The sequence below is a fragment of the Rhinatrema bivittatum genome, chromosome 5 (genome assembly GCF_901001135.1).
Source record: "Rhinatrema bivittatum chromosome 5, aRhiBiv1.1, whole genome shotgun sequence".
Classification (NCBI taxonomy): domain Eukaryota; kingdom Metazoa; phylum Chordata; class Amphibia; order Gymnophiona; family Rhinatrematidae; genus Rhinatrema; species Rhinatrema bivittatum.
Window position 1 is genome coordinate 296,201,847 of NC_042619.1, and position 25,001 is coordinate 296,226,847.

The 25,001-nt window shown below is 44.8% G+C and overlaps 1 protein-coding gene across 3 annotated transcripts in view; it reads right to left on the reverse strand.

Annotated features, from left to right (window-relative positions):
* The window catches only part of LOC115092811 (disintegrin and metalloproteinase domain-containing protein 9-like), a 501,882-nt gene that overhangs the window by 460,990 nt on the left and 15,891 nt on the right, over positions 1 to 25,001 (reverse strand). For all 3 annotated transcript variants that reach the window (XR_003857086.1, XM_029604141.1, XM_029604140.1), the window contains exon 3: positions 13,671 to 13,735. Coding sequence is in view for 2 of the 3 variants with exons in the window: in XM_029604141.1 (XP_029460001.1) it covers positions 13,671 to 13,735 (65 nt within the window). In the remaining variant the exon portion in view is untranslated. The remainder of the gene's footprint in view (positions 1 to 13,670; positions 13,736 to 25,001) is intronic.

Here is a 25,001-nt window from a genome sequence, read left to right on the forward strand (position 1 = left end):
AACAAGCACAGGAACGAGAACAGCAAACTAGCTCACACAGAGGTGATGACACAATTGTCAAAGCGAGGAACTGCGGGGAGGGCCTCGCCTTATATACAGGAACTAGGTGACATCATCTGGAGGCATCCAGGCCGAGGTTCCCGCCCTGGGCCCTTTAAATTAGACTGCGTCGCATGCGTGCCTAGGGGTGGGGCCAAGGAGCCCCAACAGGAGCTCCATTGAGAGGCCTGCGACTAAGGAGGCATTCGGGAAGAGCGCTGGGGATGCAGAGAGCTGGCTGCTGCGGCTCTCTGCGGCTCTGTACTGGAGCCAGAGGTGAGCAGGCCCGGCCAGGGAGCGCAACATAGTTGGTACAGTCTCTGGTGCTCATATTGATTGAGCAGTCTATTCCACTAATTAGGTTTACTATCTTTTGCTTAAAAAAAATGAACTATTTCATTACATTTAGATTCCAGTAAAGTGTTATTATTGTGGTCAGGAATAATAGTTAATTTTTGGATAGTTGCAAATAGCGTTCTTGAGTTATGTAGAAAGTTCAGTATTTTTTTTTTTACTATAATTCTTTTAGTATTATTAATAAGTTTCTTATAATATGCTAGGCAACTTCTTATATTTTTTCCTTATATACAGTATATTAATCAATTTATAAACATATGTTTGTGTTTTCCTATATTCTTATTTTTTATTTACCTGTTTTAATATACAGTTCTTTAGGCAGCTAGTCCTGTCATTTGGTGTTTCATTTTGTTCTGGTTGCTTTTTTATGGATCCTTGTTAACCCCTTCTGTTGGCAGTTTTGGGGTTTCTGTTCTTCCCGACGCAGGCCAAGTGGTGAAACACAGACCGGGTTGGGGGACCAAAACCTTCCTGTAAGTTCGTGAATAAAAGTTGGAAATGCTTAAAAATTATCTTTAATGACTTTTTGATCTTATCTTCCAAGGATCCTAAAACCTCTAGTGCTATACCATTGCTATATGGTTTGTCATCATTCAGTATACCACTCATCTTCTCCACTCCATCTTTAACTGGTCAAATATACCATCGTGGAAGCCCAGATAAAATATACTCCACAAATTTGAAAGAACATTCAGTATCTGCCAGCATGGCTAAATGGTGCTGTGAAAGAGACTATTAAAACCAAAAATCAAGCATTCTTTAAAAAATGGAAAGCAAAACCAAATAAAGAAAACAGAAAATAGCATAAGCACTGGCAAATTAGATGTAAAATATTAACAAAGCAGGCCAAGAGAGAGCAGGGAGTTAAAAGTATGTGCAAAAGGAATATAAGGCCACAGCAGAAAACTAATTGCATTCTTTGCTTTGGTCTTTACTGTGAAGGATAATGAGCAGATACCAAAGTTGAAACCATTTGTTGTAGAAAACATTTGTTGTAGGTGACAATTCAGAAGAAATGAAATAGGGCTGCATGTCTAGTAGTGCTTTAGAGGTGCTTCAGCTTGTCAATACAATTGTGAAAGTTTTCTGCCATGCAGAACTGGTGAACCACGATGCGGGCTTTCAGCATAAAGGTTTGAAAGACCTTCTTTCTAAAATTATACAAAGGTCTAGTGTCCTTGCCAGTGGAGTGTTGGGGAAGATCTTGGTCATCTTAGCCTGTTTTAGCATTGACTCCACTATCACTGACTGATGCGGAAGCTGGGCTAATCCAACCCTGGAGTTTGCTGAACTATATATTTGAGATCCAGTTTCTTTACTATTACAGAAGATGTCAGATTCTCCCACAGTCTTGTTTGTAAATCTCATAGGATTGAGTGAACCAGGATTTCTGTAGGCTCGGATAGAGTTCCAGAATCCAGAGAAGTACAAATACCTCAGTGAAATGTCCTTATGGACATTGACTTCCAATGCCTTATCCAGTTTGTCTATAAATTTGGAGTATGAGAGTTCTTCTGGTGGCGAATAATGTTCTGGCAGATCAGGTAGGAGGTCTGAGGGAATCCCCATAGACTCTTCCTTAGAACCAAGAGATGAAAGGACATTAACCCATCACCCCAATGATGATGGAGGTGATCGGGGTGGGAACCTTGGTCATCTTGGAGGGGAATATATCTGGGGCATGCTCCAGACCATGGTGTCCTATGTTCCCTCCTCAGACTAGCTAGATCCCACCATAGGGACTTCTGATGGGAGCTCCCAAAGCATGGAGATGAGATGAATTCCCCCTTAAGGGAACAAATCTGTTACTCTGGACAGGAGAGGTAGAGGTGCTCTCCCACCTCGAACGTGTCAAGTGCACAGACAGAGCTAGGGACTGGTGCTCCACTTGCATGATTCAGAGCATCAATGAATCTGATGCTGAATACATCAACAGAGCAAATAGCTGCATTGGCTGAATCAAGACCTGATGTGATGACGGGGATATGGGGCTTGAGATTCAATGTGTTACTGGCAACAAAGGCCCCATGTGTCAAAGGAGTCGGGTGCATCGATGGGACTGATCTTGACCTCAATTTCAGCATCTCCAACTGTGTCACTGGCTCTGATACATGGTAATTCTTTATCTTATGGAGATTCCCGGCATCTTCAGCACTCAGATAAGTGCAGTTTTTTTAGCACTATTATAAAAAATATTTTAAAAAAATGTTTGAATGACTCATGATTACAAAGTTAATAGCACACTTTTGAGATTTTGAAGCACATGCTATGAGTGCCTACCCAGTGTTGTATGATAGTCATTCAATCACTTCTTTGTTTGTGCTGTCCCACCTTTTGTTGGTGAGTGAGATTTCATCTATGTTAGAGTTGATTCTTACACTGTTGGGTTTATTTATATTTGGTACTGTTACACAAATACCCTGATGGCTGGAAGAACATTTTCAATTATTCAACTGAACATGTGGCTAGTATTGTTCAGGGATTATCTGTTTTCTGATTCTTCAGCAAAAACCCACTTTCAAGGTGATTTATTGGGTGAGTTTACAGCGCTCCACAAACTGACAGCTCGTGCAGAACTACACAGGGCTATAATGGTAAGAGTATGTCAAAAAGCAGATGATTCCATGGGGTCTTCGGATTAATAAAAGAACATCTGAGGTTCATAGATAATCCAGACTTTCTTTCTAAATGAGAAGCAATAATGAACAAATGCTCCCTGAATTTGATGTTCTTAATTATGGATTATATGAAATCAACGTCTGAAGACATTAAGGTTCAGATTGTTGCAGTTGAAGAGGATTTAAAGCAGAAGACCATCATAGATAAGTACAGCATCTTTGGAAGAACTGCAATGCAATATTGAGAAATTGGAAGTCTGAGATCAAGAAGCAGAAGATCACTAAGTTTCGTCAGGATGAACCAGGATTACCATTCATCTAAAGTTTACCCAGGTTGAACCGAGTGTCGTCATGAATCTACACCTTTAAAGTTAGGAAGGTTACTTTTGCTTCATCAAAGGATTCATCTAATGGCTCTGATGAAGATTTGACGCATGAACATCAATCTAGACAAAAAGGTTTGGGTTTTTTTTTACACGGGGATCAGCGTCCATTCAGAGCTGGACAGTCGCAAGAAAGATCTTTCCATCAAGGAAAGTAGCAAGGGACACCATGGTACAAGCCTTTCACGCGGTCACAAACAGTGCAGAAAAGCAAGTTTGCTTATCGTAAACTGTGTTTTCCATTGATAGCAGGGAATTTAGCCATGCAGCGTGGGTGACATCATCCTTGATGTTACGAGGCGGAGCTTACTCTCTCAGCTTGAAGAGCTTTGAAGTGCGCATGCACCGGCATTCCCGCACTCCTCAGTTGGTTTTTCCAAGCTAAATGTGAGTGTAGGTGTTGAAAAGGAATGGATGTCAAGGGAGGGGGGAGGGACTGCATGGCTAAATTCCCTGCTATCTACGGAAAAACAGTTTACAGTAAGAAAACTTGCTTTTTTTCCATCAATAAGCAGAACATTTAGCCATGCAGCGTGGGAGTCCCAAGCTCATAGTTTGCGCTCAGAATTTTCTTGGATTTATTTATTTATTTATTTATTTTAAAGCAACCTATGGATTGTGGACAGCCATTAGAAGTTTTTAACATTATTGAGACTTGCCGACCCCAGCGAGTAGTCCGCTGCGGATTGTTGGTCTAGGCAATAATGCGACATGAAAGTGTAAAAGGAAGTCCAGGTTGCTGCCTTGCAGATGTCCTGAATGGGCATGCCCTGGATATGTGCTATTGAAGTGGCCGAGGCTCTGGTCTGGTGAGCTCTAACTGGAGTTGGTAGAGAAATCGACTTTTGGGAGTAGCAGAATTGGATGCAAGCCATTAGCCAGTTTGATAGGGTCCTTTTAGAGACTGGTTGCCCTGGGTTGTTTGGGTTAAACGAGACAAATAATTGAGAGGTACGCCTGATGGGATGTGTCCTGTTTTTGTAATAGGCTAAAGCTCTCTTACAGTCCAGTGTATGACTGTCGTTAGAATGTGGTTTTGGGTAAAAGACTGGTAAGGAGATTGCTTCGTTCAAATGAAAGGATGAGACAACTTTCGGTAGAAAAGGGTGAGTCCATAATAAGACTATCATGATGAAACTGTAGATAAGGGAAGTTGATCACCAGTGCTTGGAGTTCACTTATTCTCGCCAAGGTGATGGGTACCAAGAAAGGAACTTTCCAGGTTAGATATTTGAACAATGAGGATGACATGGGTTCAAATGGAGGTTTCATTAGAGCTTCTAGGACCAGATTTACATCCCATGGGACTGTAGCTTTCTAAATCGGAGAGTGTAAATGATTTAAACCCTTCATGAATTTTGAAGTCAGAGGACGAGAAGAAATGGAAGATCCATTATCTGTTGCGTGGTAAGCTGCTATAGGGCTGAGGTGAACTCTGATAGATGTCACAGCTAGTCCTGAGAGGGATAAGCTATGCAAGTAGGATAGTAGTGTTTATGGAGGACAATGAAAAAGGGTTGGTCTTCCGCTGGTTGCACCAAATCGAGTATCTTTTCCATTTGAAAGCATAATTCCTTCTGGTGGCAGGCTTTCTGGCTACTATCAAAATATCTGTGATATTGGGAGGGAGTTTTAGTTCGTTCAGTACTTCCCGTTCAATCTCCATGCTGTTAAATGAAGAGATGATTGCATGGGGTGTATGAGATTCCCCTTGTCCTGAGAAAGCAGAACGGGGTCGTTGATTAGAGGAATCGGTGGACTGATTGAGAGATGAAGATAAGCATACCACTTATCTCGGCCAGGCAGGCGCGATGAGAATTAAATTCTCTTTGTCTGCTATACATTTCTGAACCATGCGTGAGATAAACGGAATTGGTGGGAAGGTGTATAGGAGGCTGTTCGTCCATGGTATCAAGAAAGCATCCTGTAATGTCCTGTGTATGCTGGGAAGAAGCGAGCAGAACTTCTTTACTTTTCTGTTGTTTTCTGACGTGAACAGGTCCATTTCTGGAGTACCCCAATGTGCGAAGATTCTGCCTGCTTCTGTTTGCTCAAGTGACCATTCGTTAGGGTGGAAAACCCTGCTGAGTTTGTCTGCTTTAGTATTCGCAAGACCTGGCAGGTAGGACACCTGAAGTAGAGCTCTGTTGTGTTCTGCCCATTCCCATATCTGTATTGCTTCCTTGCAAAGTATCAAGGAACCTGATCCTCGTTTGTTTACGTAGAACATTGCTACTTGGTTGTCTGTGTGAATCATTACAGATTTTTCCTGTATCCATGACTGGAATGCTAGTAGAGAGGTTTTTTTTATTGCTCTATTTTATTTTATTTATTTATTTAAGTTTTTTATATACCAACATTCAAGACAATAGTCCCATCATGCTGGTTCACATGAAACAGGAGTGCAAAATAAACTTAAACTTGAACAATAGTGCGGAAATAGCAGTTACATGTAACAAGGAAAATTGAACTTGGAATGAGAAGGAAAAAGGAAAAGGAAAACCAGCTAATTACATATAATTACATTGTAAGAGGTAGCTAATAGTGATGTTGATGGTGATGTGATGATTGTTAGGAGTTAAATGATATTGGAGTTAGGAAAAGCTCTAGCAAGTTTATCTGAAAACCTTGATCGCTCTTGGACCAGACTCCTTGGGTTTATAGGTGTAAGAGATGGGCTCCCCAGCCCTTTATTGATGCATCTGTTATGACAAGTTGATGAGGAGGCTGCCGCAGCAGACTCCCTTTGGTTAAGACTGACAGACAGCCACCAAAGGATGTCTCTGTGCATGGATTTTGAAATTTGTATCCTTTGGGACATTTGTTGAGTAATCTGGCTCCATTGAGCTTTTAGACCCCATTGGAAACGTCTTATGTGTAGACGTGTGTTTTGAACCACATGAATGGCTGCATCCATGTGGCCCAACAGGACCAGTATTTGACGAAAAGAAGTGAAATTTTGACGAAGGAGAGATTGACAAAGGGACCTCAAAGTCTGAATTCTGTCCAGAGGTAGAAAGGCTCTGGAAATGGGAGTATGAATTAATCGCGCCAATGAATTGTATGTCTTGAGAGGGATGGAGCTGGAATTTTTCGTAGTTTACGATCCAACCCAAATTCTCTAAACAGAGAAGTGTTTGCTCCACATGATTCTGTAGAATTTGGGCGTTGGAGGAGATGATTAACCAACCATCAAAGTAAGGAAAAATCTTTATCCCTGTTTGCGTAAGTGTGCCACAACAGCAAGACATTTCGTGAAGACTCTTGGGGCAGAGGAAAGACCAAAAGGGAGTACTCTGTATGATAGTGTTGGTTTCTCATTTGGAAACAGAGGTAACGCCAGAACTTTTTGTGAATCAGAATGTGTGTACACGCATCTTTTAGGTCTAGTGAACACATCCAGTCATTGGTTTGTAGAAAAAGGGAGGACTGTCTTGAGATAGGTTATCTTGAACTTTTCTTTCTTGAGATGCTTGTTGAGAGCTCGGTGGTCCAGGATGAGACGAAGACCTCCTGATTTTTTGGGGATGAGGAAGTATTGGGAATAGTAACCTTTCCCTCTTTGTGAGAAAGGGACTTGGCGGATTGCTTTCTGATGAAGCAGTCATTTTACTTCCCGCATTAGGGAATCTGTACCTGTGGCATCCTGGGTCGAATAGGACGAGGAAGTGTTGGGAAATGGTTGAATTGAAATAGTGTGAAATTATATCCAGCACCCACTGGTCTATGGTGATTGTGGACCATTTCGAATGAAACAGAGAGAGTCAGCTTCCTACATGTTTTGTTGCTGTTGTGGCGAGAGCATCTAAAAAGATTGTTTAGGTGGTGGTTGAGACTATTGTGGTCTTTGTTGTCTTTGGGATCTTTGCTGGGGCCTTTGTCTCTGAAGCTGAGATTGAGGTCTTTGCTGCTGGTAAGTTTGTTGTCTCAAATTTTGGAGATACGGTTGGTAATAACGGTATGGGCTCCTATCGTAATATCCTCTTTTGTACTGGCTGTTAAAAAGGTATGACTGAGGGAGATGTTAATGATTGTACTGCAATGTTCTGTTCCTTTATTTGGGAAACTGTTTCTCTAAGCTTTTTCCCAAAGAGATTATCAAGCCTACATGGCAAGTTCGCCAACCTGTCATGAACATCTTCCCTTATGCTACTTGCACGCAGCCACGGTAGACGTCTAGCTGAGACTGAAGTAGCCAAAGACCTGGCAGATGTATCAAATGCCTCATATGCTGTTCTTAGTAAATGGCACAAGCTTTCTTGTAAGTCTTGAGAGGGTTGCGGAAGGGGGATATCCCCGTGAGATGTGGCAAGGAAAGGTTGAATTTGCTGAGTACAGTTGAACAAATATTGGATTATATAGAACTGGTATTGATGTATTCGGGATCCCAGCATGGAGTTTTGGTAAATTTTACAACCAAAGTCATCCAAAATTTTGTTGTCTTTACCTGGTGGCGTGTTGGAATATAGCCTGTTCTTCTTAGCTCTTCTCATTGCTGATTCTACAACAACTGAATTATGAGGAATCTGGACGTTGGAGTAATAAGATGTCTTCTGCATCCTATACTTAAGGTCCAGTTTCCTGGAAGTAGGAGAAACAAGATGCGGAGTATCCCAAGTCTTGTCCATAAGGGATTCCAAAACTTGGTGGGAAGGAAGAGCAGTTGGCTCGGCTGGAACTTCCAATATTTGAAGGAGCCCCATAACTTCAGATCTAGGATCTGGCAGTTTCCGGGTTTCTATTTTAAGGGCTAAACCCAACTTCTCCAAAAACAGCATAAGTGAGATCTTCTGGCAGTGAAGAAGGCTGGAGTTGTTCTTGTAGAGGGTCCAATGGAATTCCCATAGAATTGCCAGGAGATGAAAGTGGCAAGAGTTCTGGGGACATTAGATGAGGGGAAGATGGAAGAGAATTTGAATCCCGTGGGGGTGTTTTTTGTGGAGGAGAAACATGCGGCGATGTAATTTTATGTGGTTCTGAGGCTGCTGGAGGATGATTTGACAGTAAGTCCTGGAAATAATTCTTGAAAAGGGGAGAAATTTGAGACCTTGTTTCCTGGGCCGATGATCGCTGAGGTGGAATAGTTCTCACATCATCTCTGCGTGACCATTTGATGGAAGCCTTAGTGATGATTGAATGTGGAGAGCCTGACCTCTTCCGAGAGTAGTGAGGAAGAAATTGGATATCTGGTGATGAGTCCCATCTACCCGCTGGCTCCTCTATGACTATATCAGAGAAAACCAAGGAGGGGGAGTGATGACTCCCTTGTGGAGATGCGGGATGTGGAGCAGCAGATCTTGATGAAGAGGTTGCTCCAAAAGTGGCACAATATGTTTTGTCTTGGAAGAAGACTTACATGGTGTCTCAGTTGGTTTTTCTTTTGAAACTTGTGTCACTGTATGTTGTTGAGAAGATTTCTTGGTTTTATGTGTCGCATCAGTCGTGTGGTCCTTGGATGCGGAGTGCATCGTAGGTATTGTCACTTTTACGATTGCCGACGCATGCGTCGGGTGAGGCAGTGTGGATAGGGCTGACACAGGGTCTGACGGTGCGTGCGTTATATGCATCAGGTTCGGCAAGGTGCTCAACGCACGAGGTGTCGATGCCGACAGTCTTTGGCATGCGACCTTCTGAAGCCGAATGCACGCATCGTGGAGCCTTGGACTGGGGTTTTTTCTTTCCCAGAGAGGATTTAGTCGATCGTTTTTCAGCTGGAGTGGGGCACATGAAGATGAGTGCCTCAACCTCTGCATTTTTTCGGCCCGTTGGCGCCTAGCTAATGGGGACATCCTGCCGCAATCCTGCCGAGACATAAATAGCAATAATTATGTCCATCGGTCACAGACATTTTTCCACAAGAGCAATATTTAAAACCCGGGCTCTTCGGCATGTCGAGTTATGAGTCTTCATTTTTCTTCTTTATATTTTTTTTTTTGAGAAGAGATCGAGAGAGTTGTGCTATACCATCAGTGAGGTACCGCATAAAAACTAAAACTGAGGAGATGGCTCGAGAAGCGCAGGAACGCCGGTTCATGCGCACTTCAAAGCTCTTTGAGCTGAGAGTAAGCTCCGCCTTGTGACATCACGGATGACATCAACCATGCTGCATGGCTAAATACCCTGCTTATCGACAGAAAATTGGCAGTAATCAATCTGTCCACTTATGGTTTATCACCGATTGAAAAACAAGTATTGAATAAGGGATTGTCCTTTGTTCCCACGGTATTACATGATCCCTTTGAATGCAGAAGTTTTTTACATCGTTTTGTTTCATACCCTACAAGTTAAATTATTTTTTTCCCAAACAGAGCAATAAGATTGTTCTATCTTTGGAAAAACAATGGTCCACTTGGATTCCTCCTGGACCCATAGATCCTCATACTTAATTTCAAAATTTGGTTTTATGTTCTTCAGAGGGTTGAACAGGAGTCATGCCATACTTTTTTAAAATTTGACTGCAGAGGAGAATCGGGCGTTGAGGTTTGAGCTTTAACAAAGACATCACCATAAAACCAGCTGATAAGGGTGGTGCGATTGTTCTAGTGAACATGGTGGATTATATCAGAGAGATACACAAGCAATTAGATAACAGGAGATTTTACATTTGGCTTGTGATGGATACCACAGGCAATATACAACTGAAGGTACAAGCACTTTTGAAGAAGACTAAACAATTGGGTTTTTTGACTTCTAAAGAAATGTCATTTCTACAAGTAGCGTCACCTCGGACTCCTGTTATTTATGGTATACCAAAAAGAAATAAGGCGTTAGTCAATCCACCATATTGATCTATAGTTTCAGCAAATGGTTCTCTTCTAGAACCTTTGGCACATTTTTTGGATTTATTTTTACAACCATTTGTACATCGAGCCACATCATATGTACAAGATTCAGCACACATGCTAAGGAAATTGTCAGCTTGTGGTCATCTTCCATCAGTCATGTTTTTAGTCACGTTGGACATTGAGTCCTTATACACAAATATTCCTCAAAGTACAGCATTACAAATTGTTATTGAAGTTTTGGCTAAATGTGAATGCCCAGTGCGGGTCCTGTCTGAGTTCTTAATAAATTGGCGAAGCTAGTGTTGTGCAATAATGTTTTTCAATTTGGATCACATTTTTTTCATCCATTACATGGAGTTGCAATGGGTTCCCCGATGGCCCTTGATGTTGCCAACCTTTTTGTCACCAGGTTTGAGGAAACCTTGTGTATACATTTACATTTTTCAAAATGTCAGCTTGTGCTCTAGGTATATTGATGACATCTTTTTCATTTGGCATCATACTGATCATCTAATGAGTTTTCATAAATGGCTCAACTAACAGGACCTGAATTTGAAATTTACATTGCTTATAATCAATTCCAGTTTGCTTTTTTGGACATTTTAATTTCCAAATCAGAGATAGGTATTCAAACTACATTATATCATAAAAAAAAAAAAAGACTGACAGGAAAAATCTCTTGCATTTTCAAAGCTTCCATCCTCGTCCATTTAAATGTGGTTTGCCAGTGAGACAGTTTTTTCAATTACAGCATCTATGTTCACAGAGAGAGGAGTTTGAAAAGCAATCAATGGAGTTAGTGGCTCATCTTCAGACACATGAATATTCTATAAAATCAGAAGAGCTCATAAACTGCAAGATTTTTGGACAGAGAATTTTTACAATATAAAGCAAAATCACTGACTGATGAGACAATATGTATGTTAAGATATACGAACTTGAAAGAACCAAGATGGCCGCTGTGTAACGAACACGCGAGCACAGCAGCTCCGGGCTATTGCTATTATTTCTCTGGTTATCTATTTTCCTTTTTCTTGAAAATTACTTTAAAAATTGCCACAAACCAAGAGGAAACCCAGAGTAAGAAATTCGACTTAGATGCCAATTTCCAAATTGACAGCCACGGATAGAGGCTCTGTTTGCGAGGACCCCGCCAATGCAGCCTGGAAGTGAGGTCTCTGGGGCAAATCGGTAAGGAGCAGTTACCGAGCCCCCTGACCTATGAGACATCTTTAAGCCCGGGCGCACCAATGACATCCGAACCACAGACGGGATTAAGAGAGGAGGAAATTTCACCTGAGATTTTGAGAGAGAAATCTATCCCGATGAATCTTGGCATCCAGAGAACAGCTGAGGGATTACTCGGCCCTTTGATGAACCTGGAAGTATTGGGTTCCAGGAGCCAGGTCGAGGAAGCACAACAACACTGGGACCAGCTTGGAGAGGGCCCAGTGGAGGTAGGAACAGAGAATGATAAGAGCTGTGTACCACCCCACTCATTGCACCACAAAAAATAATGCTAGATGAAATTTGGAACATGTTGATAACTATGCATATATCTATAAATAATCTGTCTGTGATGGTACAAGAGTCTATTTGTAAAACCAAGATTTTGGAGACAAACGTGGAAAATATGAAAAACAGTAAAGGTAATGGAGGGAAAAATAGAAGATATGGAGAAAATTCAAATTAACCTTATAAAACCTGAAAAAAAATACACACGGACAAGCTAGAAACAATTGAAAATCTAATGAGAAGGGCAAATCTTTGAATTTTGAATTTCCCCAAGACAAAGATGATATCGGCAAACGATTTAAGAGTTACCTTCGAAATATATTAAAGTATCCTGATCAGGCATTACCTGCGATATCAAAAATGTATTACTTACCCCAACCTTATTCTGAAGATAATATCTCACAACAAGAAAATCAATTGGACATAAATGTGGACTTGTCTGATTTGTTGGAGAAATCTTTTGAGATGGAGATAAACACAAGAGCTACCCTATTAGTTCAATTCACATTTGTGAGGGAGAGAGACACTCTTCTTAGATCTTTTTTCCAATTTCAAAAATTGAACTTCTACGGACACCCGACTAGAATATTTCCAGACATTACAAGGAATACCCAACTTAGAATAATAAAGTTTAATGCAATGAGGGGGGAGGTAATTGCTAGAGGGGCACCAGCAAACAAGAAATTTTAACTGCTTTTTACACACAGAGACAGGGGAATTCACATCCCTGACCACACAGCTGAGGAATGGGCATCTCGGGACACAGCAGCAGACAAGGGGAGAGGGACTGGCACCACCAGTATCACCCACCAAAAGGTCACCAGGAAGGGAACCTAGGCTGACAGAAATCAAGGGGCCAACCCCCCTAGGAACCCCAAGAGCGAGGGAGACAGGACTGTCTCCCTGACACAGTCAGTCAATAAAATCCTATTTTAATTTTTTTACAAGAAATTAGAAAAGAATACTTGCGTGAGCTTGCCCCAGAAAGAATGAAGACGAAACCCCAAAGGGAACAAAGGGCAAGCTAACAGGGAACCACAGGGTGAGCTGTTCCACCTGCTGGAGACAAATACTGAGGGGCTTCAGGGTTGGCTCTGTCCTCATATAGGATATCCTTTCAGCTTTGGTCTGTCTCCACCTGCTGGAAAAGAGGCTCAACCCATGGTCTGGACTGATCCAGGTACGTACAGGGAAAGCGTTTTTACCCCAGGCTTTTGGACAAATGCTGGAGAAAGTGTGGTGGCGTAGGCACTTACCTTCATATGTGGTGGGAGTGTGCTAAGCTTATACCTTATTGGGATGCTGTTATTCAAATGATTTACAACGTGGTGGGAGTTCGTATTGCCAGGGACCCGGCTTTCTTTTTATTACATATTTCAGCGACATCTGTATCTTACTTGCATATCTATCTTATTCAGCAAATACTTATGGCAGCTAGAGCCGAGACAGCCTATAAGTGGAAAACAGTCGGTGCACCCCTACTAACTCAGGTAGTAAAAAGAGGTTGATCAAAGTGCGTTACTTAAACAAGTTAACGGCAGTGCGCTACAATCAATCGTCCAGATTTGACGCTCGATGGCAACCATGGATATTATGGCGGCAACAACAGCTGGCTACTTAACAGTAATGGATGGCACTTAGGTAATTTAGTTGAGGGTGGGGGACTTGGGAAATAACGACAAAACCACTTGTAAGGAACAACTGTATAGTTTATTTTTTGATGTAATAGTTTTCAATGAACAACCTGAAGTCTTGGTTGTCAGACATTTTCTTATATCCTATTTGCTATATGCCTTTTATTTGATATTTGTATGTAATAATTCTTCACTGCATTGTTTCACAGTTTATTTGTTACAAAGAACAACTGTTATAATTTTAAGGTAACAGGATAAAAAATATATAAGTTTAAAAATAAATAAATATACTCAGCTTGGTACTTATATCAAAATTAAGTGAAAGAAAAAGCAGCTTACGTTTTTTGTTGCAGAATAAGAACACGTTGCCTGCCATCTGCATTAATGACATAAGACAATGTCTCCTGAGGCATTCAGAAAGAAAAAAAAATTTTTTTTTAACTTATTCCCAAATTTTTCAGGGTCAAGCTGAAGATAAAGAATCTGTCTTAAAGGCAATAAATGTAACAAATTACTTTTTAAAAGTATAAACAATTGGACTTGGAATTTAATTTAGGAATTTTACTCTTTACTCTAAAATGCAGTTACATAATAGGAAAAATAATGGATTTAAAAAAGGAGCACTGTTTAAATCAGACTTCACATGAGCAGTAAACAGTGTACTTGACATCTGATCATTTATTACAGAGCCACTTGTGAAATTCTCATGAAAGATGCATAGAGATTTGCCTAGCTCCATTCACACATGCTCAGATTAGCACTTTCTAGCGTTCCAGCTCTCTGAAAATGAACTTAAGTTAAAGAAAAGCAAGTTTGCTTACCGTAAACTGTGTTTTCCATAGATAGCAGATGAACTAGCCATGCTGTCTGGGTACATCCTCTGTGCTACTAGGTGGCAGAGCTCTCTAAGATCACCCAAAGTCTTTTGTGAGGTGTTCCCTCCTGCATATTCCCCTGCCTCCTCGAGACTCCTCAATCCATGTCCAAAGCAAGACGATATGCAATGTTGGAACTGTCTGGGGGGGGGGGGGGGGAGGGGTCAGCATGGCTAATTCATCTTCTATCTACGAAAAACACCATTTATGCTAAGCAAGCTTGCTTTTTTCCATAGATAAGCAACTGAATTAGCCATGCTGTCTGATAGTCCCCAGCTTTAGTATTGAACGTGTTAAACCATGTGAGTATTTGTAGGTAAGTTATTGCTCAATACAAATAAGAGGCAGACAGTTCCTATAAGTTTGTCGAATTATTTAAAGAAGTGTTTTTGTCTAGGATTATCCGCCCCCATCTTTGCGTCATCCCCCACCTGTTCGTCTAAGTAGTAGTGGGATGTGAAGACATGTAGTGATGACCATGTGCCTGCTTTGCAGATATCCAAGAGAGATATCATGGAGGTGAGCAATGGAAGCAGCCATCGCATGTACTTGGTGTGGAAGATAGGGATTCTGAACGTTTTTTATAATAGAAGTTATACAGTTAGAAAGCCAGGATGATAACATTCTTTTGGAAAAGGAAGTCCTGGTGCATTTGGACTGAAGGAGAGGAAGAGTTCTGAGGCTCTGTTACTAGAGTGAGTGAGTTTTTTTATAGTACGCAAGAGCACATTTACAGTCCAATGAATGAAGATGCCGCTAGTCATTTGCGTGCGGTTTAGGATGGAAAGTTGGTAGGGATTATGGTTTGGTTTAAGTGAAAGGTGGAGACCACTTTTGGAAGAAAATTAGGGTGTGTATGCAGCGTAACCTTGTCATGGTAGAATTCAAGGTAAGGTGAATAGTGAACCAGTGCTTGAAGTTCGCTGATTCGCCTTGCGGATGGATGTGAGGGCGACTGAAAATAGTACCTTCCAGTAAAGGTATCTAGGATGGCAAGTGTCCAGTGGTTCGAAAGGTGGGAACATTAGTTGTTCCAGAACTGGATTGACATCCCATGGTACTGGTGGTTTCTTGATCAGGGGCCGTAGATGTAGTATGCCCTTCATAAACCAGGAAACCAGAGAATGACAGGCTATAGATTCTCCAGAGGGGAGTATGATAAGCTGCTATTGCACAGAGATGAACACGAAGAGAGGCGGTGGCCAGACCTTGAGTGTAGAGCAGGTGGAGGTAAGTCAGAAGACGTTCACAGTTGGACATGTGAGTGGGTCTATGTCCATGGAGGAACACCAGGAGGCATAATGCTCCCATTTGCGCTGATAGCTTAGTCGCATTGATTCCTGGATGTGATTAGAATATCTTCCAGTTGTGGAGAGATATTTAGTGTTTGGAATGTGAGCCTTTCAATCTCCATGCAGTGAGATTCAAGGATGCCTGAAGTGGATGGAGCACTGAGCCCCCCTGTTGGGTGAGGAGGGTGGGGTTGCTTCCTAGAGGAATTGGTTTGCAGATTGATAGTTGAATTAGGTATCTGTACCACGGCTGACACACCCATGCTGGTGCAATGAGGATTAGATCCATCTTATTTTATATACCGTCAATCTGGAACAATCTCGACAGTGTACACTAAGTCATTGTTGCAATCGTCGCTGCCCGATGGCTTCACTCCACCTACCTTTTTTTCTGCGACTCCTCCTGCTCCTTGTGGACGTCTGGCTGCCACGGCGTCTGCCTGCCGTCCTCTCCAGCGTCCCTGGACCGGCTTGGACGCTGCCTCCCTCCATGCTGCCCGAATATTTAAGCCTACTGTTTATTGCTAGCCATTGAATTAGCAAGGGATTTCCTATGGATGGGATTTGCTCTCCATACCCAGCTACTCTGCCTCCAACTTCTATTGGACTCTTTTCTGCTAACGGGGTACCCGATCCTCGGGGGCCTCTGCTTCTTTCAGGTCACTATCAGGAACCGGTACTCGCTCCTCGAGGGCCTTTGTTCCCTGACTCGCTGCCTGTGTCCATCTCCTCTTCTACTTGGAAGAATTAGCTATAGACACCATCTGTGAGTACTACTACCACACCATCTACTTCTCAGAGCTGTTTCCCTGGAACCAGGTACTTGCTCTGAGGGCCTGCCTCCGTTCCAGCGCCAGTGCCATCTCCTACGTGGAACTGCTGCAGGAGTACTTGCCAACGAGTCTCTGCTCCCAGGGATCTGGTACTCGCTCCTCGAGGGCCAGCTCTCCCTTATCTTGGGGCTTCTCCACACTGGGGACTCTGTGCATGTCTTATTGTACTCACTCTCTCGGTTCTTTTCACTACAGCACTGCTACCGGAGGAACCACTGTTCCAGTACCCTGAGGAATACTGCCCAGCCAGGCTCCATCTTCTACTCACTACCGCCACCTCTGGTGGCTTCACAAATTGTCTAAATAAAGATATAATCTGTGTTTGTGTGTCCAGAGCTGAGCCTGACCTGTGGCCCCTCACGGGACTTCCCCCCGTGGGCATGGTTAGCTGTCACAGTGTCCAAGGGTCCATCCAAACTTTACAAAAACATAAGTCATATAAAAGAAAATACATAACAATACATCATAAAACAAAGCTGATATAATAACAGTAAAATTAAACACAGGTGATTATTAGCAACATAATGAAATAAAGTACAAAACTTAAAACGACATTGCAATTAAAAATAAAAATAAAGTAAAACAGGATAAAATAAAATCAAGTAAAGCCAGGTGTTATAACTTTAAGCAAGGTGACAGCTAGTAAAGGATCGCACAAACGTATTGATTACTCTGCCGCTAATTCATAGGCATTTCTAAATAATGTTTTCAGCTTGTCCTCGATGCATCTCTGTACCGTGCGAGAGATTAGAGGATCAGAGGGAATGCATAATGGAGCCCTTGAGACCAATCGAAGAGGAATGCATCCTGTAGCAATCTGTGTGCGCTGGGGTATACTGAGCAAAAAAGGTTGACCTTTTTGTTGCAAAGAGGTTGATTTGGGGAAGAACCCAAATGGAGAAAATCCAAGTGGCTACATCTTGATTTAGCTCCCATTTGTGTGGGTGAAAAGTTCTGCTCAACTTGTCTGCTTTGGAATTGTTGATGCCTGGCAGGTATGTGGCTTGTAGGGAGATTCCCTTGCTGTGGGCCCAGTCCAGAATCTATATCGCTTCTTTGCAAAGATTCCATGAACCAGACCCTCCTTGCTTGTTTATGTAAAACATCGCTACTTGCTTGTCTGTATGAATCATGACGATATGGTGTTGCAGATTGTGTTCGAAAGCTTGAAGGGCATTCTTGATAGCCCTTAGTTCCAGGAGGTTGATGGGATAATTGCGTTCTTGGTTGGTCCACAATCCCTGAGTCTGTAGGTGGGTAAGATGGGCTCCCTGTCCTCTGGGAGAGGCAAGCCAGAGATAGTTAATTCTAGTGTCTGTCTTTCCCACCCACTCAACCCCTGATTTTTAGGCACAAGACACTTTCTCATTAAAAATCAATCAGGGTCTTATCTAAAACATAATATTATACCAGCCCTTATTGAAAGTTTAATCATCCCCTTGTAGGACACTAGCTGATTAATTACTAAATTCACCTGTAAATTTAAAGTACTCTCATTCCAACTCGCTTAGTATCCTAAACTTAACTAGGAACTCAATAATACAAAGATGAAGGCAGCAGTCCAGCAGCAAGAGGGGGGCTTTCCAGTCTTTTGCATTGAGTGTCACATGTATGATTTTTTACCCGCCGGTGAGAGACTGTATGTGTGCACTCGGTGCAAAGAGCTCCTGGCTCTCAGGGAACAAGTCCGATCTCTGGAGGCTAGAGCAGAAGACTTGGAGGAGCTGAGGGAGACAGAGAGGTACATTGACGAGACCTTCAGGGACATAGTAGCCAAGTCCCAAATCCATTCTGGCAGCCCCAGTGCTGCCTTGGATCAGAAAGGTCTCCCAGTAGGAGAACATCACCCTGGTGTAGCAGGAAGTGATCCTGTAGAAAGGACCTGCTCTCCAGGTGATGTATTGTCCTCTCGCACTGAGGACAAATCTCCCAGGGCTAATGCCCAGGAGGGAAGGGTTAGGCCGGCCATCATAGTTGGTGATTCGATTATTAGAAATGTAGATAGCAGGGTGCCTGGTGGACGTGAGGACCGCCTGGTAACTTGCCTGCCTGGTGCGAAAATGGTAGACCTCACGCGTCACCTAGATAGGATTATAGACAGTGCTGGGGAGGAGCCGGCTGTCGTGGTACATATGGGCACCGACGACATAGGAAAATCTGGGAGAGAGGTTTTGGAAGCCAAATTTAGGATTTTAGGTAGGAAGCTGAAATCCAGAACCTCCAGGGTGGCATTCTCTGAAACGCTTCCTGTTCCACGTGCAGGTCCCCAGAGGCAGGCAGAGCTCCAGAGTTTCAATGCGTGGATGAGACGATGGTGTAGGGAAGAGGGATTCAGCTTTGTAAGGAACTGAGGAAACTTTTGGGGAAAGGGGAGACTTTTCCGAAAGGATGGGCTCCACCTTAACCAGAGTGGAACCAAGCTGCTGGCATTAACTTTCAAAAAGGAGATAGAGCAGCTTTTAAACTAGAACAAGGGGGAAAGCAGACAGTCACTCAGCAGTGCATGATTCGGAGAAATGTATCCTTGAAGGATACTAATGAAACAGGAGAGTTAGGGCATCCCAACAGAGAGGTTCCATTAAAAGCAAACATAGTTCATATGCCTATATGTAAAAAATCACCAAAGCTAATGATTTCCGAATTATCCCAAACAACTAAAAAACAGGTTGGTAAAACAAGCAAAAACCACACTTTAAAATGTCTGTATGCCAATGCCAAAAGTCTAAGAAGTAAGATGGGAGCGTTAGAGTGTATAGCAGCAAATGATGAGATTGACATAATTGGCATCACAGAGACTTGGTGAAAGGAGGATAACCAATAGGACAGTGCTATATCAGGGTACAAATTATATCGCAATGATAGGGAGGATCAACTTGGTGGGGGGTATGGCACTTTATGTCCGGGAGGGTATAGAGTCCAACAGGATAAAGATCATACAAGAGAGTAAATGCTCAGTAGAATCTATATGGGTAGAAATCCCATGTGTGTTGGGTAAGAGTATAGTGATAGGAGTATACTACCGTCCACCTGGACAAAATGGTCAGACAGATGATGAAATGCTAAGAGAAATCAGGGAAGCAAACCAATTTGGCAGTGCAATAATAATGGGAGATTTCAATTACCCCAATATTGACTGGGTAAATGTAACATCAGGACTTGCTAGACACAAAGTTCCTGGATGTAATAAATGATTGCTTCATGGAGCAATTGATGTAATAAATGATTGCTTCATGGAGCAATTGGTTCAGGAACCAACAAGAGAGGGAGCTATTTTAGATTTAATTCTTAGTGGATCGCAAGATTTGGTGAGAGAAGTAACGGTGGTGGGGCCACTTGGCAACAGTGATCATAACATGATCAAAATTTAAACTAATAACTGGAAGGGGGACAAGAAGTAAATCTGCAGCTCTAACACTAAACTTTCAAAAGGGAAACTTTGGTAAAATGAGGAAAATAGTTAGAAAAAAAATGAAAGGTGCAGATGCAAAGGTTAAAAGTGTTCAACAGGCCTGGACATTGTTTAAAAATACATTCCTAGAGGTGCAGTCCATATGTATTCCGTGCATTAAGAAAGGTGGAAGGAAGGCAAAACGATTACAGTCATGGTTAAAAGGTGAGGTGAAAGAGGCTATTTTAGCCAAAAAAACATCCTTCAAAAATTGGAAGACGGATCCATCTGAAGAAAATAGGATAAAACATAAGCATTGTCAAGGTAAGTGTAAAACATTGATAAGACAGGCGAAGAGAGAATTTGAAATGAAGTTGGCCATAGAGGTAAAAACTCATAATAAAAACTTTTTTAAATATATCCAAAGCAAGAAACCTGTGAGGAGTCGGTTGGACCATTAGATGACAGAGGGGTTAAAGGGGCTCTTAGGGAAGATAAGGCCATTGCAGAAAGACTAAATGAATTTTTTGCCTCCGTGTTTACTAATGAGGATATTGGGGAAATACCAGTTCCAGAGATGGTTTTCAGGGGGTGATGAGTCAGACGAACTGAACGAAATCACTGTGAACCTAGAAGATGTAGTAGGCCAGATTGACAAACTAAAGAGTAGCAAATCACCTGGACCAGATGGTATGCATCCTAGGGTTCTGAAGGAATTAAAAAATGAAATTTCTGATCTATTAGTTAAAATTTGTAACCTATCATTAAAATCATCCATTGTACCTGAAGACTGGAGTGTGGCCAATGTAACCCCAATATTTAAAAAAGGCTCCAGGGGCGATCCGGGTAACTATAGACCAGTGAGCCTGACTTCAGTGCCAGGAAAAAATAGTGGAAACTATTCTCAAGATCAAAATCGTAGAGCATATAGAAAAGGAAAATTAGTTTCTTACCTGATAATTTTCGTTCCTGTATTACCAAGGATCAGTCCAGGACACCTGGGTTGTGACTCCGCACCAGTAGATGGAGACAGACTAAAACTTGTGGGCGGAGCCATATATGCCCCTGTGCCAGTCACAGCCCCTCAGTCTTACGGAATGTCAAAGTAGAACACAACCAGAGAAGTAAACAAAACTAGATACCGCTAACTAACGGGGAAAGAAACACCCCTTCTGAAAACGGACTCTCCAACCGAGAGAGCGAACAAGCGGAACAGAGCAAATCAAAACACAGAGCGGACTCTCCATTACTTCAGCGCAGCACTGCGGGCGGGATCCTGGACTGATCCTTGGTACTACAGGAACGAAAATTATCAGGTAAGAAACTAATTTTCCTTTCCCTGTACGTACCAGGATCAGTCCAGGACACCTGGGATGTACCAGAGCAACCTACTGAGGGTGGGAAGCAGAGAGTCCCGCTCGGAGTACCCTCTCTCCAAAACCCCCAGAATCGGTAGCCCGGACATCCAGCCGGTAATGCCGGACAAAAGTATGCAACGACTTCCAGGTGGCCGCCCTGCAAATCTCTTGAGGCAACACCTGAGAAGCTTCCGCCCAAGACGCTGCTTGAGAGCGAGTCGAGTGAGCTCGCAGCCCCACGGGAAGAGGTTTTCCCCGCACCAAGTATGCCGAACCAATGGCCTCCTTGAGCCAACGAGCGATAGTTGTTCGGGACGCTGCAGCTCCTTTCTTTGGTCCAGAGAACAGGACAAACAGATGATCCGTGACCCGAAACGGATTAGTGACCTCCAGATATCGGAGAAGGGATCTCCGCACGTCAAGCTTCCGTAACTCCCTCTCTTCGGTAGCAGAGGAGTCTCCGCACGCAAAAGCGGGCAACTCCACCGATTGATTCACGTGGAACGACGAGACCACTTTCGGAAGAAAGGAAGGAACCGTCCGTAAGGAAACCCCCGAATCGGAGATACGCAAGAAAGGTTCCCTACAGGACAGGGCCTGTAACTCGGAAACACGCCGTGCCGAGGCAATTGCCACCAAGAAAGCCGTTTTTAAAGTGAGATCCTTAAGAGTTGCGCGTTTCAAGGGCTCAAACGGCGCCGTGCATAGAGCGGAGAGAACCCAATTGAGGTTCCAAGCCGGATAAGGAAGACGTAACGGGGGGCGAAGGTGCTTCGCCCCCCGAAGGAAACGAGCAATATCCGGGTGAAGCGCCAGAGACTTACCTCGCAAACACCCAAGCGCCGCCACTTGGACCCGTAGGGAACTGCACGCCAGACCCGCCTGGAGGAACGCTAGAACATCAGAGATGGAAGCCGAAGTGGGGTCCACCCCTCGCTGCACGCACCAGTCCTCAAAGACTACCCAGACACGGACGTAAGCCAAAGACGTTGATTGCTTCCTGGAACGCAGTAGCGTGGCCACCACCGCATCTGAATAACCTTTTCTCTTCAGTCGATTCCTCTCAAAAGCCATGCCGCGAGACAGAAGTGATCCGCCTCCTCCAAACAGACGGGGCCCTGATGGAGTAGGGCCACCATTCCCTGGAACCGAAGGGGGGCCGCTACTGCCAGTTGTACGAGGTCTGCGAACCACGGCCGGCGAGGCCACTCCGGTGCCACCAAGATCACGTTGGCCGGATGCAACTCTATGCGCCGTAGAATCTTGCCGATCATCGGCCACGGGGGAAACACGTAGAGCAGCACATCCGTCGGCCAGGGAAGCACCAACGCATCGACGCCTTCTGCCCCCCGCTCTCGACGTCGACTGTAAAATCGCGGGGCCTTCGCGTTGTGCCACGTGGCCATCAGATCCATGTGGGGCACCCCCCACGTTTCGCAAATGAGAAGAAACGCTTCGTCCCCCAGCTCCCACTCTCCGGGATCCAGACGATGACGGCTGAGATAGTCCGCCTGCACGTTGTCGACTCCCGCAATGTGAGACGCTGCGAGGTTGCTGAGATGTAGCTCCGACCAGGCCATCAAGCGCTGAGCTTCTTCTGCCACCTGGGGGCTCCGGGTCCCCCCCTGCCGGTTGATGTATGCCACGGTGGTCGCATTGTCCGACAACACTCGGACTGCCTTTCCCCGCAGCAATGGTAGAAAAGCCTGCAGGGCCAGACGGACCGCTCTGGTCTCTAGGCGATTGATAGACCACTGGGCTTGCGACACTGACCATAGGCCTTGAACTGAGCTCCCTAGGCAGACCGCTCCCCAACCGGAGAGGCTGGCATCCGTGGTCACCACTGTCCAACTGGGCACCAGGAGAGAGACTCCGGCGGAAAGATGACTGGGGTCTAGCCACCAACGCAGGCTGGACCTCGCGTGTCCCGCTAGAGGAAGCGGTAAGTGGAAATTCTCCGAGACCGGCTTCCAGCAGGAAAGCAAGGATGACTGTAAGGGTCGCAGATGAGCGAACGCCCATGGCACCAGCGCCAGCGTGGAAGCCATAGACCCTAGGACCGTAAGGTAGTCGCAGACCCGCGGCTGGCGGAGAGACAACAAGCGTTGTACCTGAGTTTGCAATTTGCCCCTCCGTTCGAGCGACAGAAACACCTTGCCCTGCTTCGTGTCGAAAAGAGCTCCCAGATATTCCAAGGTCTGCGTGGGTGTAAGGTGACTCTTGCTGAAGTTGACCACCCATCCCAGGGACTGCAACAGATGGAGGACCCTGGCCACCGCCATCCGACACTGATCCTCGGACTTCGCCCGAATCAACCAATCGTCCAGATACGGATGGACCTGGAGACCTTCTCGGCGCAATTGCGCCGCCACCACGACCATCACCTTCGTGAAAGTACGAGGGGCCGTTGCGAGCCCAAACGGGAGCGCCCGAAACTGGTAATGCCGACCCAGAATGCAGAATCTGAGGAAGCGTTGGAACGACGGCTGGATGCCTATGTGAAGATACGCCTCCGTGAGGTCCAGGGAGGCCAGGAACTCGCCTGGCCGGACCGCGGCGATGACTGACCGGATCGTCTCCATTTTGAAGCGAGGAACGCGAAGGCATCGGTTCACCCCTTTGAGATCCAGGATTGGCAGGGACGTGCCGTCCTTCTTTGGTACGATGAAGTAAATGGAGTAACGGCCTTCGCCTTGTTGGCTGACCGGGACGGGGGAGATAGCTCCCAAGTCCTCTAAGCGGCGGATGGTGTCTAGCACCGCCGCCTTCTTCTCGGGAGCCTTGCAGGGTGACACAAGGAACTTGTCCACTGGAATGCGAGCAAAATCTAACGCGTAGCCGTGTCTTATCACGGTGAGGACCCACTGGTCCGACGTTATTCCGGCCCATCTCTCGTAAAACGACAGCAACCGCGCCCCGACGTTGGGAACGGCGTGCTGAGGCTGCGGCGGGAGAAGGGCCGACCCCCTTTCATTGTGAAGATTTGGGCGCCGTGATGGCCAGGGCACCCCCTGGTCTGCCAAAGCGCCTCCCACGAAGGACTGCTGCTGCTGCCACTGTGGAGTACGGGATGAGGAAGATCTGAACGAGTGCCCCGACGACCTTTGAGGTCGCGCCTTCCTGGGCCCACGAAAGCGGGACCTGGCTGAAAAGGAAGGCCGCGACCTGGATCTATCTTCGGGTAACCTGAAAGCCCTATTTTCCCCCAGGGAAGCCATCAAGTCATCTAATTCCTTGCCAAACAGCAATTTACCCTTGAATGGCAGCGCCCCGAGGTGAGCCTTAGAAGAGCCATCCGCCGCCCAGTTGCGTAGCCACAGGAGGCGGCGCGCCGAGACAGACGCCACCATGGATCTAGACGAAGTGCGCAGCAGATCGTGGAGTGCATCTGCGCCATATGCTATTACCGCTTCCAACTTATCCGCTTGCGCTGCCTCGTCTGCCGAAAGATCCGCATTGGCTTGAAGGACCTGAGCCCAGCGTAAGCCAGCTCTCAAAGCGAAATTCGTACACATGGCGGCCCGAATTCCTAGCGCTGAAACCTCAAAAATCTTCTTGAGCTGTACTTCCAGCTTCCTGTCCTGAAGGTCCCGAAGGGCTGTCGCACCCGTAACCGGGATAGTAGCTCTCTTCGTTACCGCCGAAACCGCCGAATCCACCTTGGGAAACTTGAGAAGGTCCAGCGCATCCTCCGGGAGCGGGTAAAGCTTGTCCATGGCCTTGCTGACCTTCAGCCCTAACTCCAGAGTGTCCCATTCACGGAACATGATGTCCGTTGAAGAAAAATGGAACGGAAAAGCAACTGCCGGACCCGTGAGGCCTAACAGGACCGGATCCATGTTCGCTTCCTGACGAACCACCGCCGGAGGGGGGTTTATTCCCAGTTCCTGGATAATGGCTGGAATTAGAGGTGGCAATTCATCC